This window comes from Tiliqua scincoides, chromosome 3 (genome assembly GCF_035046505.1).
Source record: "Tiliqua scincoides isolate rTilSci1 chromosome 3, rTilSci1.hap2, whole genome shotgun sequence".
In the NCBI taxonomy this organism is placed as follows: Eukaryota; Metazoa; Chordata; class Lepidosauria; order Squamata; family Scincidae; genus Tiliqua; species Tiliqua scincoides.
The window spans coordinates 162406128-162419486 of record NC_089823.1 but is presented as its reverse complement, the minus strand read 5'-3'; the positions used below and the strand labels follow the sequence as shown (position 1 = coordinate 162419486).

Here is a 13359-nt window from a genome sequence, read left to right as displayed (position 1 = left end):
ACCTCACAGGGTTGTTGTGAGGACAAGAAGGAGGGGAGCAGTTGTGTACACCGCCCTGAGCTCTTTGGAGGAAGGGCAGTACAAAAATGTGAAAAATAAATAATAAATAATAAATATGCTCTTGCATACAGTACTGCTTGCCAAATGCCAGTGATTAATGTTTTTATATTTTTCTTTAGCAATTTGTTTTTTCCCCCAAAAAAACTAAGCGAAATAACAAGAACAGTAAATACAGTATATATAGTACAATTACATCAGTGTGAAAAATATGGATAGGCTTATGGTGTTTTCTAAGTGATAGTCTTGTTCTGCTTTTAATATTTGTTAATACTTTAGGCTCATCAGCTGGCAAGCATGCAAGCTCAGGCAAGCAATGGAAGTAATGTGGGAAATCTTTCCAGTACGAACGAAGAGGAGGAGGATGAAGAAGATGAATATGACTATGACTATGAGTCTCTGTCTGATGGTAAACAAATGCACTTTATATAATGTTGCACTTTTGTATTTTTTTGGCACAGGCACAGTTTCAAATATAACATCACTTATGATTGCTTAACCAAAAAAAAGGGTTTAACAAATTTGATTGTATAACTCATTCCCATTTGTATTAATTTCAAGCATTTGTTAATATCCATTCTAAATAATATTAAAACAATATTGTTTATGTAATTGAATGGAAAATAAATAATGTTTTAGAACACAGACCAAGTAACTACTGTTTTATCAATTTCTATGAACTTACCTTATTCAGTTACAGGGTATAATCCTAATGCACTTTCCAGCACCTATATAAGGGCAATGAAGCTCAGAGGTAAGGGAATAAACATTCCCTTACTTTGAGAAGGCCATAAGAGCCACCCAACTGCAGGATGCAGCACACGTCCCATTGGCACAGCTATGCCAGTGCTGGAAAGTTGGTAAGGATTTTGGTTAAGGTCACTCAAATAAAGTCTTTGATCCAGCCACTAATGAGTATGCTCCTGGATTTATGGGTTTACAAGTTCTGCTTTGTTGTGTTGCAGCCACACAAAAGCTGTTGGAAAGTTAATTGGTGATGCAGATTAAAACATACTGTACAGGAAGTAAACATACTTTCTAGGAAGTATTGGTTCATACTTGTAGCAATGACTTTGCGATGCCTTGGGAAGCAAGCAAGACTCAAGAGTCAAGCTGCTTGATGTAGTGCAAGAGCAGAAGCAGTGAGGAGACAGAGAAGCAATGAAGAGACGACAAGCAGTTTTCCAGAATCAATGCAGAGAGGGAAGGCCACTTTTACAAGCTTCCCAGCTGCTTTTTATTCTCTTTTGCAACATTTTATAAGTTACTCTTTGTTACTTGATAACGGTACTATAACAATGCATTTCAGAGCTACGAACGCTGCTTTAGAATGCTATCTCAGCTTGTTCCCAGACTTCAGCTTTAGGAACTGGCTCACTCTGGCTTGCCTGAGTGGGGGGGGGGGGGGGGAGGTTTGCCTGCTGCCATGTTCACTAAAGCCAAAGAGTGCCTCTGCAGAAACACTACAATAGTGTCTGAAAAAATAGTGCACATATCATACCTGATAAATCATATTAGCTAGAAAGTGATTAAGCTGGGAGATGCACAATGCAAACAAAGACAAAAAAGATGTAATATTTAGGGTGCAATCCTAATTGCGTCCTGGGCCAGCGCAAGCACATTTGTACCTCTGTGGAAGTAAGCTGCACCGGCACATGGAGGTGCATGGGTTCATGGAGGCCAAATCCAGCTTCTATGGTTGCAAGAGAAGGTAGGGCCACACTGGCCAAGCTTGCCGGCACAGGGTCTGGGGGCAGTTATGCCAGATCCTAGCCCCTGTTCCCATGCGGTGTGGAGCAGCTTTTCAGGTGGCCCAGATCTGAGTAGACCCATTGGTCTACTCATTGGGGCCCATTGGGGCCGCTGCGCCTCTCCCCGGGGTAAGGAAATTATTTCCCCTTGCCTTGGGCCAAACCTCAGCCAACCCCAAACTTTCGCTGGTTACAGCGCAGGCCCACTAGCCTGCCTGTTCCAGCATAAGTTTGGATTGCGCTGTTAATGTTTTATTGGACACCTTATTGCAGTGTGGTAAGTACCTACTAAACCGTCCCATTTGGAAGTTTTCCTGAGCTTTTTTTATGATATCTGAATCTATATATCTATATGTATGTCAAAATTATCTTCCAAACATAGGAAAATGTCATCTCCTGCCATTACCATCTTTTCAAACATTTGTGGAATATTTATACTATGACATTAGTTCTGTTCTGGGCAAGTGTAAAGCCAACTATATTAAATTATGAAATCTTACTTATCTTTATAGTCTCTGTTTTCTAAGAGCTAGCACTTCTAGTGTTATTTCCCCAAGGCAATTCTGCCATGTTTGTATCAGGATCGGAGGTCTAGTTAATCTGAATGCAATTTTCATTTCTCTGATCACCTTGATTTCTTGTACTCTTATTCCCTTTCTGACTCTATTTTCCTGTAGCTGATGTCCTTAATGCTTCTCCTGCTCCTAACAGCCAGGAAGGTAAAAGGCCACTTGGTCAAGCATCATAACTGCATGGATTTCAGCACTGCATTTCTGGTCAACTGAAAATGCCTACTTTGTATTTCACATTAGAAAAACATAACTGTGCATTTCTCACATCTTCCATTACTTTTGATGATCACAAACATTTGCATGTGCAACACTTGCTTTTTATTTAGATAATTTGGCTATATTTATATTTCAATAGTTTATTGGTTCACTTAGTGTCTATTATGTCATTTAATTTAGGTTGCACGATACAATGTCCTTTCTGATTATAAAATTACTGAATCATTGAAAGTAAGCTTGTGACTTTCAATAGCTTTTTATTAAGTACTTCAATTCCTGTCAAACCCTTTCCCCTTAGCTACCAAAGAATGCTGTATGTTTTAGTGCTGAATACTATCAGAGGCATATTTGTAATGTTTTAATTAAAATAATTTAAATCATTTTTTTAAAAATAATATATCCATTTACAAATACTTAAAGTGAAAAATTTACTTTTCTTAAGGAAATATGGAAGCTTTTTCATTGATACAATTCATTGAATAAATTAATAGTTTTCACTTCTGCTGAGCATAAAAAGGTAGAATAGAAGCTGACTCACATTTCAAAGAATATTATTATTGGTGAAATTTCATTGGAAGATGACTTGACTAATAAATAAGCTAAAACTTTCTGATTACACAAAATAGTACAGGATGCTTGTCCAGAAACATTCAGTTGAAGCAGAACTTGTCTTTACTTTTCTTCAGTTGCTTTAATGCTTACTTTCCAGATAACATTCTGGAAGATCGACCTGAGAATAAGTTAAACATTGATAAACTTCAGTTTGAATATAGTGAAGAAACTGCCAAGAGAATAAAGAAGATGGATGGCGCTACATACAACAATAAAGGAAAGGTAATATATACTCATCTTTTTCCTCAAAACTTAAATATCTTCTCTACAGTACCTTTTCTATGATGGTGCCTTTATTATGAAGCTCGCTCTCAGTGGGATAAAGAACTGCTCTCTCCCTATTAGCCTTATAATGAGGACTGAAGACTTTCCTATTCTGCATAAAATCCACAACATTTCCTGAATTTTAATTAGAATATTTGCAATATGCTTTGTGGATATTATTGAATTCTGTTTTAAGAATTTTTTTGATGCAAGTATCCAAACGATTGAATTCATAGACCCTCTTCCAGTGAAGGATTTCAGTAGTTCTGTGGGCCTTCTGCCAGGATAAGCCATTCATTTGAACAAGCAGATTTAACTTTTTGATGAGATGTATGTTTTTCTGCAAGTGTTCTACACTGTTAAGCCCAGTGTTGCGAGGGCGGGGGAGAGGGGTGGGAGACAGAAAGAGCAAGCGAGCATATAAATAAAATTAGAAAATGGAATGGGGCAGTTACATACTACTGAATTAATTTTAACACATGCTGAATGAGATTGTACCTCATACTGTGTATCTTTAGTGCTTTGGCACCTATGTCATTATTAGTACAATATTATACTGTATTGTATACGGGTTTGATTAAAAAAGAAAAAGATAATGTAACCATGTTGTTTTGGGAAAAGAGTCAGGCAGTTTGGCATTGTCCTGTTTTGTTCCACTGTATCTCTAGCAGTTTAGATAGTCTAAACCAGTGGTTCTCACACTTTTAGCACCGGGACCCACTTTTTAGAATGAAAATCTATCAGGACCCACTGGAAGTAATGTCATGACCAGAAGTGACATCATCAAGCAGGAAAATTTTTAACAATCCTAGGCTGCAATCCTACCCACACTTACCCAGGAATAAGTCCCATTAACTATCATTGTTAAAAGCATGTACATAGTCACCTGTTGAAAGTACAGGTCTGTAATAGTTCCCCAAATGCAGTCACATGACATGGTAGATCAAGTCTAATATATTAAAAAAATATTGAACTGAACGGGGACCCACCTGAAATTGGCTCGCGACCCACCTAGTGGGTCCTGACCCACAGTTTGAGAAACACTGGTCTAAACCAGTGATGGTGAACCTTTTCGGCTCAGCGTGTCAAAAATTCGGAAAATGCCTAAGTTGACTCTGTAGGCATGTCACTCCCCCTCCCTAAATTGTTTTAAAAGAGAAACAATTCTTTACACATTCATTTATTTAAAAAAATATAGTCCAATCTTGTGTGGTGCTATGTATTATATAAAGAAATATCAAATAATTGAAATACAAGTAAAACAAATTCAGTTGTTGTCCCTTATTGGTGTTGCTGGCATGTCACTCAAAATGATGTGGCGTTTCACTTTTGACACTAATGCCAAAGGTTTGTCATCACTGGTCTAGACAATGGTGTTCTCAATTTCTTACTGTTGGTCTGGAAGATGTAGAGGTTTTAGAAGAACTGAAGATGAAGAGAAAAACATCAGGAAGAGAAAGTACAGGTGATTTCCCCCCCCCCCCCCATTCATGGATCCAGGATCTGCAGATCTGCCACTCCGCTGTTCCCCATATCCTCTGCTCTGTAATTTATGTTCATTACAGTCACTCAAAATGTCTCTTGCCTTAATCAAACAAGCAGGCAGGCTAGAAAGGGAGAGTAACCATTAATTTTCTGCTTCCTGTTAACATTCATTCTCTCTTCTAGACTCCTTGTCTTCCTTCTAGCTTACCTTTCTTCCTTGTGTGTTAAACAAGAGACATACAGTAACTGCAAGAGGCAGCATGTCTGCTTGTTTGGTTAAAGCAAGAGATATTTCTTGTGACTGTAATGAACATAAGCAAAGGTAGTGGGTGCAGGAGAGCACAGACATAGGGTTCCACCTTCTCAGCAGTTTCCAGTATTGGGGAGGAGGGGGGAGGAATGTAGTAGTAGTAGTAGTAGTAGTAGTAGTATTTATATACCGCTTTTCAATGGAAAGTTCACAAAGCAGTTTACAGAGAAAAACCAATGTATCCCACGGGAGGGGAGGAATGTATACCAAGGAATGCCTGTATTAAAATATTATATGGGTAAGTACTTTAAATATATGAGTATAGATTAATTATAATTAACTGCAGCATTGATATTTATTAAGTGTGGTGTTATCTTTTATTTTTGTTACTTGAACAGGTTTATGACATGGAGTTGGGTGAAGAGTTTTATCTTTCTCAAAATAAAAAAGAAAGTCGACAAATAGCTCCAGAACTGTCAGATCTTGTCATCTACTGCCAAGCTGTAAAATTCCCTGGTAAGTGCCTTGTACTGATTATGGTGGCTGTTACTTGGTTTGAAGCAAGTGATGTTCCAAAAACTGACCAATTTCCCAATGCTTGGCAGCCGGGAACAAGCCTTGTTTTTGAGTGTTTTCTCCACAATGCTAGGAATAAGAAAGAATTCCCGGTCTATGAGAAATTAGGCAGGTCAGATTCATTTCTTTCCCTATTTATCCTGTCTCCTCACTTGCCAGAAACATTCTTTCCAGGCATACATTTCTGACATTTCCTTCTCTACTCTCTGGCCTAGCGCATACACACTCTCTTATGCACACATTTACACACAGACAACTAATCCTTTCAGTAGATGTTGGGCTATAATCCAGCAATGGAACTGAATGAGTGGGGTTACATTGTAGTAGGAACAGAAACAGGAAATTGGAATGGAGTAAGAATAGACAAGATGTGGAAAATGAGCCATCAGCCAAGATAGAATGGGTGTAGAGATATGGCCCATATCTCTGCAAAAATGAAACACTGATTTATAGTAGCATTGGAGAAAAAGTCTTAATTTTGTTGAGAAGAGGGATTAAAGATTGTATTTTTTTTTATTTTTCACATTTTTATGCTGCTTTGCTATTGTGTTTTACTGAAATGTCAATTACTGTGACTTATAAGTAACAAATGCTCTTTCTGTATACATTTTTTAATTGTCCGTTTGTTTTTTGTGAGAGAAATTGATCACAAAAGAAGCGTTTAGCGGTTGTGTATTCCCCCACCTCTTATCAATAGGTATTGTCGATGTCTATATTTAAGGTCAGCCTGTTTCATGCAAACATTTCCCCAAGCAGTTGTGACTACAGTTACAGCCAAGGATGTTCAAGGCTGCTTGACCTGGGGGAAAAAGGAATCACAAGAATCAGTCTGTAGTTTCTGGTTAATCTTGTTCAGAAATAAATCTGACACAGCTGCTGTTTGTATAGGATCCTGTTGCAGTAATCTACAGGCCTATGTGACTCTAACATGCTAGAAATCTTTAAATAAAACACAGACCCACAATGTACAAATTAAAGTGAATGAGGAAGCGCTTGACAGTGAGGGTTAATGTATGCATTGATGCTTCTGAGCCTTCAAGGGGATAGTATGAGTGAACTATTTTGTATTTCATTTTGACTATGGATTTGCTACACACCTGAGTTTTAGTACTTAAAGCTTCAAAATATACTATAAAAGTAACAAAAATATGATGCCCATTTCTTCATGTTTTTCAGTTCATTTATTTTTTTTTTTTATGGAAATAGGCCTGTCAACTCTAAATCCATCTGGCTCTAGTAGAGGGAAGGAAAGAAAGAGCAGGAAGTCCATTTTTGGCAACAGTCCTGGAAGGCTGAGCCCAGGGGAGCCAGCAGTACTTGCCAAAGCATCTGGAAAAGGTAAAATCAGTAACTTTAACCAATCACATGGATCCAACATATATACCAGACTTCTTAGTAGGTGAAAATCAAAAATTCTGCATATGTAGCACTCAGAGTTTGGAATAATTTTCCATTAGCAATATAGCCATTACAATGATTTCATTACAAATAAAGGATTTACAGTAAAGTAATGAACTGTTGGAACAATATTTGATTGCTAGAGAAATATAAATGTAATCATTTTAAAATGTACTAATTGGAAGGCTGTATTTCAAGCCAAAAAGTTTTATTCTTTATAAAAGGTGCTTTATGTGTTAAATATCTATGCTTTTTGAATGGAAACCTCTGGTGGTAAATGTGCGTAAAGAAATGAGAGCTCTGATAGTACTCAAGAGTTCCTTACTAATTTCTAAATTACTTTGGGTTGTGGCTTCTTGATATCATGCATTTGTTTTCTATTAATATATTCTTCTTAGGGATAAGAGATAGGTGAGTAAATAGTACAAGACTATATACCTACAACTTTAAAAATCCTTAATTTTCTAGGTGCCTTTGATAGTGCACGGCAGACCTGGGAAGAACCTTGTTCACTGCCTTTTAGCTCTACAACTTCCCTGAGCTCTATCATAAGAACACCTAAGTGCTATCATATCTCATCCCTGAATGAAAATGCTGCCAAGCGCTTGTGCAGACGATTTTCTCAGAAACTGATTCAGCACACCAACTGTCAGCTATTGAGAACATACCCAGCTGCTACACGGATTGATTCATCCAATCCTCATCCTCTCCTCTTCTGGCTACATGGGGTACAACTCGTGGCACTGAACTACCAAACTGATGGTATGGGCAGAGTAATTTCTTAGTAGTGTTTCCATATGTGCACCTCAAAAATCTCAAAATATAATCAGGTGGGTTTTTTTTTGTCAAATGTTACTGTCTCCATGGAAGTTCCACTGAAAGCCTGTTCTCTATGGTAGCACTTTATTTATTTATTTATTTATTTATATACCGCCCTTCCTCCAAAGAGCTCAGGGCTTAGCTGCTCCCCTCCTTTTGTCCTCACAACAACCCTGTGAGGTAGGTGAGGCTGAGAAAAAGTGACTGACCCAAGGTCACCCAGGAAGCTTCATGGCTAAGGGAGGGATTTGAACCTGGATCTTCGAGATCTAAGTCCACTTCCCAAACCACTGCACCACCCTGGCTCTCACTTTATTTAGGATCAGTAATGTCTGAATCATATAAAATCAACATGCAACATTTCACCAAGCAAATACTTCTACGTTTGGGAAGATGAATAGGATGGAAAATGTTTAGTGTTTGATTGATTGATTGATTGATTGATTGATTGATTGATTGTTTAAAGAATTTATATCCTGCCATTCTCCCAAAAAGAGCAATCAAGGCAGCTTACAATATTAAAAACAATAACAAATATCAAAACAATAAATACAAAGCAAAATTATGTGGATCACATAGAACATTTAAAATTACATTTAATTATATATGTTTTAGACATTACTGCTTCCAAGTTGTGCAGCTTTTCAGAGAATACCACAGACACCCAGCATAAGTCGATCTCACAGATAAGTCGAGGGCAGGCTTTGAGCCAAAATCATGGAATGTTCTGTTACTCTTGGATAAGTCGGAGGTTAATCTTAGGGGGGAGTGTCTGACTATAGTTTTGTCTGATTTTACCCAAGGCCAGATCCTGAAAAATTACCTACTAGTAATTGTTACCTAAGAACTGTACAGTCTTTAATTTATTAAAAATATAGTAAAAGATCATAAGGTACATTTTTATTCATTAACTTTTAAAATTCTGGTCTTCACAACTTTTTTGTAAACACTATCAGAGTAAGTGCACTGTAAACAACATACCAGTAGAACCATTAATCAAATCCTTCTTTAAGGTGCCTGGTGTGTTAAGCAAGAGGCTCTACATATAACATACAACTTATAATACATAACTGGGAGTGTGCCATTCAATTCGCAGTGGAGAGACAAGCAAGAAAAAATGACTCAGACTGGCTCAGGAGGATTAGACTTGCTTGCCAGACTGGGATGATGCGATGGGGATGCATCACAGCCCTTGGGGAAGGCGCATGTACACCAGTTTCCAGTACTGGTGCTAACCAGAGCATCCTTTGGATAGCAAAAGGAGAGGGGGGAATGTGAGGAGGGGAGAGAAGGAGAGGAAAAGTGGAGGAAGGTGATGCACAGAGAGAGAGAGAGAGAGAGAAATCAGGGAGGGGGTGTGATGCTGCTGGGGAGAGAGGTGGGAACCAGTAAAGGAGATAATGAAGCAAGCCAACCAGAGCTCTCTTGCTTGCTTGCTCCCTCCTCCCCCCCCCCCACTTAGAGTTGATGCATGGTGAGGGGGAAATTCTCTGTCCTGGGCTCCCCCTTCCCATTTGCACTCCAATTCTCTCCAAAAACGGGTGAATTAAAGTGCAAGGATTTTCCAAGCAGATTTCCCAGCCTGCCATTTTGCTGCCATCTCCTTTTAAGCGGGCGCCCAGCAGCTGGGAAGATGGGACACCAAGCAGTCCCTCCCCCCCAGCACTGGCCCGGGATACAGGTATGCATGGGAAAGCCAGAGATGCCGGACAGAGCCCTTGCTGAGTGACCTCCCTCCTCTGTGCGCACCAAGGAGTCTGCCTCCTTGGAACTCACTCCCCAGGTGGAGCCAGCTTGTATTTCAGCAGAGGCAGGAGGGTTTTCAGGAGGGAGAGGTAGGCAGAGGGCAGGAGGAGGGGTGTCTGGCTGACTGTGGGAAGGGCGGAGGACAAGGGACATTCACCTGGGAGGCAGGCAAGACTTCTCTCTGGTCTGCCTCTTTGCCAGCCACCCTGATCCCCCCACACTTCCTCTGACCTTCAGCCCACTGCCCTTGCTGTCCCCTCCTGGTCCGTTTGCAGCACGCAGGAGGGCGAAGCAGGCGCGACCTTGCAGATAAGGTGAGGAGATATCTAAGCTTGATTTATTGGCAGAAATTTCTCACCTTATAGGCGAGTATATATGGTAGCTTTTTGGCAGCCTCGCATGTGAGCAATTGTTTGAACAAATTCTTATTGGCGCAGCAAACTGATATTTTAAAGTATGATCTGAATCATAGTCCACAGCATTGCATGCTTAGCAGTGGGAGATCTAGTTTAAAGAATACACTGAGTGTGTGCAGTACCACTTGGGTAAGTGCTTCTTGCTCGCCAAGAAGCTAAAAAGGGCCAAAAGAGAGCAAAAAGAAGTGCTGGATAATATTCACTGTTGGAACTAAATCAGTACAAAATCTCTATTTTGGAGCTTTAGCTATGGTGTAGAGCAGTGCTGCTACTCAGAGTGGCAGTCCATGGACTGCTGCCACTCCATGAGCCTCCAGTTGCCAGTTCCTGGTGAATTTCTAGGAAAGTAAGAAACAGTAGTAATATGGCACAGATATTGTATTGGTCCCTGGCCCAGTATGAAAAAATTGCTGGTCTGTCATATCAGAAAGTTTGAGAAGCACTGGTGTAGGGCCCATGCTTTGCATGCACAAGGTCTCAGGTTCAGTCCCTAGCACCTCCTGTTAAAAATGTCAGATAGCAGGTGTTGAGAGAGTTTCATCCTGAGACCCTCAAGAAGGGCTACTAGTCAAAGTAGACTGTATTGAGCTAGATGAACCAATGGTCTGAATAGAAAATAACTTCACATGTTTAACTTCTGCAAATTGCTCTTTGTGCACTTACCTTGAATGTCTGGTTTCTATTCGTTCACCTATACTGCTACAGTTTTTGCACAACCTGTGCCATTGTATCCTTTATGATAGAGCTGAGCCCATAAGACAGTTGAAGTTGGGGCCAGTCTGTGCATTGCATTCGGTATATCACTGGCCCTTACTTTCTTGGTCTTTGCTTCCGAAATAGCAGGTGTGAGGAGGGCTCCATTGGGACTGTGGTGGTGGTGGGAGAAATGGGGGATGTAACCCTTTATGCCTGCCATGGTTCCAAGTTGGTTCGTGGCCCTGATCTTTACCACAGGAAGGAAACTACCTTTAATACCATTATACTTGGATTTAAGCCAGTTTAGCTCTACTGGCATTAAAAGCAGGTATGCTGCCTTCAACTAATTAGCTGGTTTCACTGATTCTGTGCCATTAAATAAGAAATTTTCCTGTAACATGGTTGAAATATGTGTACAATAAATATACCTCTGTCTGGACTTCTAGTAAATGTGGATCCATGTCATTGATTTCAGTGTTGTTGGGTGGTCATTAATTTTGTTGTACTGAAATTGACCATTATTTTAAAATATTACACTTTGGTCTATTAGAGTTTTAATGAGAAGTCTCCTAATTAATGAAATTAGCTGTGTGACAGCCCAGTACTGAGCTGCCCATTGCACCGGCACTGCTGCGGCGCTGAAATGGCTGCTGCGGCATCCTGCACACAACAGGACAGCCACTGGTGACTCCTCGGGGACGGGGGTTTTCGTCCCCTTCCCCCAGGTAAGGCTACTTGATTCTGCGGCAACCCTTGGGCTGCCATAGAATCAAGAGCCTCTGTGTCGGGTTAAGGCTCTGAATGTAGAGGAGCTCTGCTCCTCCCGTCCCGCCTTCCTCCCGTCCCACTCACTCTCCTTGGCATGCCTCCTCCCGCCCTCTGCCCACCTCCCCCCACCCTGAAATGTCTCCTCCTCACCTCCCCCCACACCTCCACCTATTTCTCAGTTGCCCAGCAGTTCAGGTGGCCGCAGAGCGGTGGAGCAATGGCAGTCCACCAGCACTAGCCCAGTGCTGGTGCTGAGAGCTGCAGACCTGCCTTATGGCACATTTGCAACACTCCGCACCGGTGGAGGACCGGCAGTAAGAGCTCAGGATTGGGCTCCAAAGCTGATAAGAAATTACAAATTTCAAAATAAAACCCACACTCTGTTCTATGTATGTTGCCTTTCCAGGAACTCTTAGTAATGTTAAACCATTTTTAATACTTTATTTCTGTAGATCTTCCTCTACATCTAAATACAGCTATGTTTGAAGCAAATGGCGGCTGTGGCTTTGTTCTAAAACCACCTGTTTTGTGGGATAAGAACTGTTCTATGTATCAACGTTTTTGCCCTTTAGAACGAGATTTGGACAATATGGAACCAGCTATTTACTCACTAACAGTAAGTGCAATCTGTTAAGAAACACTTTAAAGATGAAATATACCAGACGAATACTTCTGCATGATACTGTTTGTTTAAAATGTTGTTAATCATTACTGCTGTTACAGGTTGAGTCTCTTTATTTGCAAGGGCTCCATTCCCAGAACTCACATGAATGGCAAAAATCGCATTAAAGCAAATCTACTGTATTTACAAAACAATGTCCTTTTACTCATTGATTTATAAACAGCCTTGCTGACTTTTGTAATGCATCAGGCAGACAATCAGTCTTTCTCCAGGCGCTTAGAAAGGCTTTACTCTGAGGCAGCAATCCCTCCCTTCAGCAGGAGCCATAGCATGGGGGAAAGAATGGAGGAGGTGATAATCTTAACATTTGGCATTCTTTCACATGCTCAGAGGGGTCACTTGCCTTGGAGTGAAGGTGTTCTAAGTGCCTGGAGAGAGAATGATTGATGAATTGTCAGCAAGCCGGCCTCTCTCGCATTAACGAGGCTATTGTTAAACAACTTTTTTTCCTTTAAATGGCCCTTTTCATCACATTGAGATAAAACCTCAAAATTCATGGATAATTAGGTTATACCTGTACTAATAAGATTATCAAATTTAAATATGGGAGCAGTGAGGAAAGAATTTTTTGAGCCATATCCTGAATTTAGTTTATCTTGTCTGAGGCTGCAATCCTGTACACTCTTCCCTGGGAGTTAGTCCCACTGAACACAATAGGACTTACTTCTGAGTAGACATGTATATGATTGCACTGTAGTTCTCATTGAACTTAGTCAGGAGTAACTAAACTTAAGATACAATCCTCTGTTATAAAGTTTACAGTTTCTGCCATGCATGTATGGAAAGAGTTCTCAGAAACGTATTTTTTGGATCTGATGCTAGGGAGAAACATCTGGTTTCAAAAGGATGGGGCAGATTAACTTTGTCAGTTGGGTGCTTTCCCAGAGGCAGTGTTGTATGCAGCAGAATGGGTACGTAGCAAATTACAAGGCTGCTATTTGAATTTTACTTGACACACATCTTTTTCTTGTTGCTATGATATATCAGAAACCAGCTCTTAATTAATTCTGTTGTTCTTGGAAGCATAAGTATTCTTCAGTTTGAGAAACAG

General features: G+C 40.2%; 1 protein-coding gene across 1 annotated transcript in view; it reads left to right on the top strand.

The window, feature by feature from the left end:
- Window positions 1-13359, top strand: part of PLCE1 (phospholipase C epsilon 1) — a 148629-nt gene that overhangs the window by 119625 nt on the left and 15645 nt on the right. The window contains exons 19-25 of the mRNA XM_066619359.1: window positions 337-466; window positions 2486-2527; window positions 3306-3430; window positions 5606-5723; window positions 6990-7121; window positions 7650-7943; window positions 12079-12242. Of these exons, the coding sequence (XP_066475456.1) occupies window positions 337-466; window positions 2486-2527; window positions 3306-3430; window positions 5606-5723; window positions 6990-7121; window positions 7650-7943; window positions 12079-12242 (1005 nt within the window). The remainder of the gene's footprint in view (window positions 1-336; window positions 467-2485; window positions 2528-3305; window positions 3431-5605; window positions 5724-6989; window positions 7122-7649; window positions 7944-12078; window positions 12243-13359) is intronic.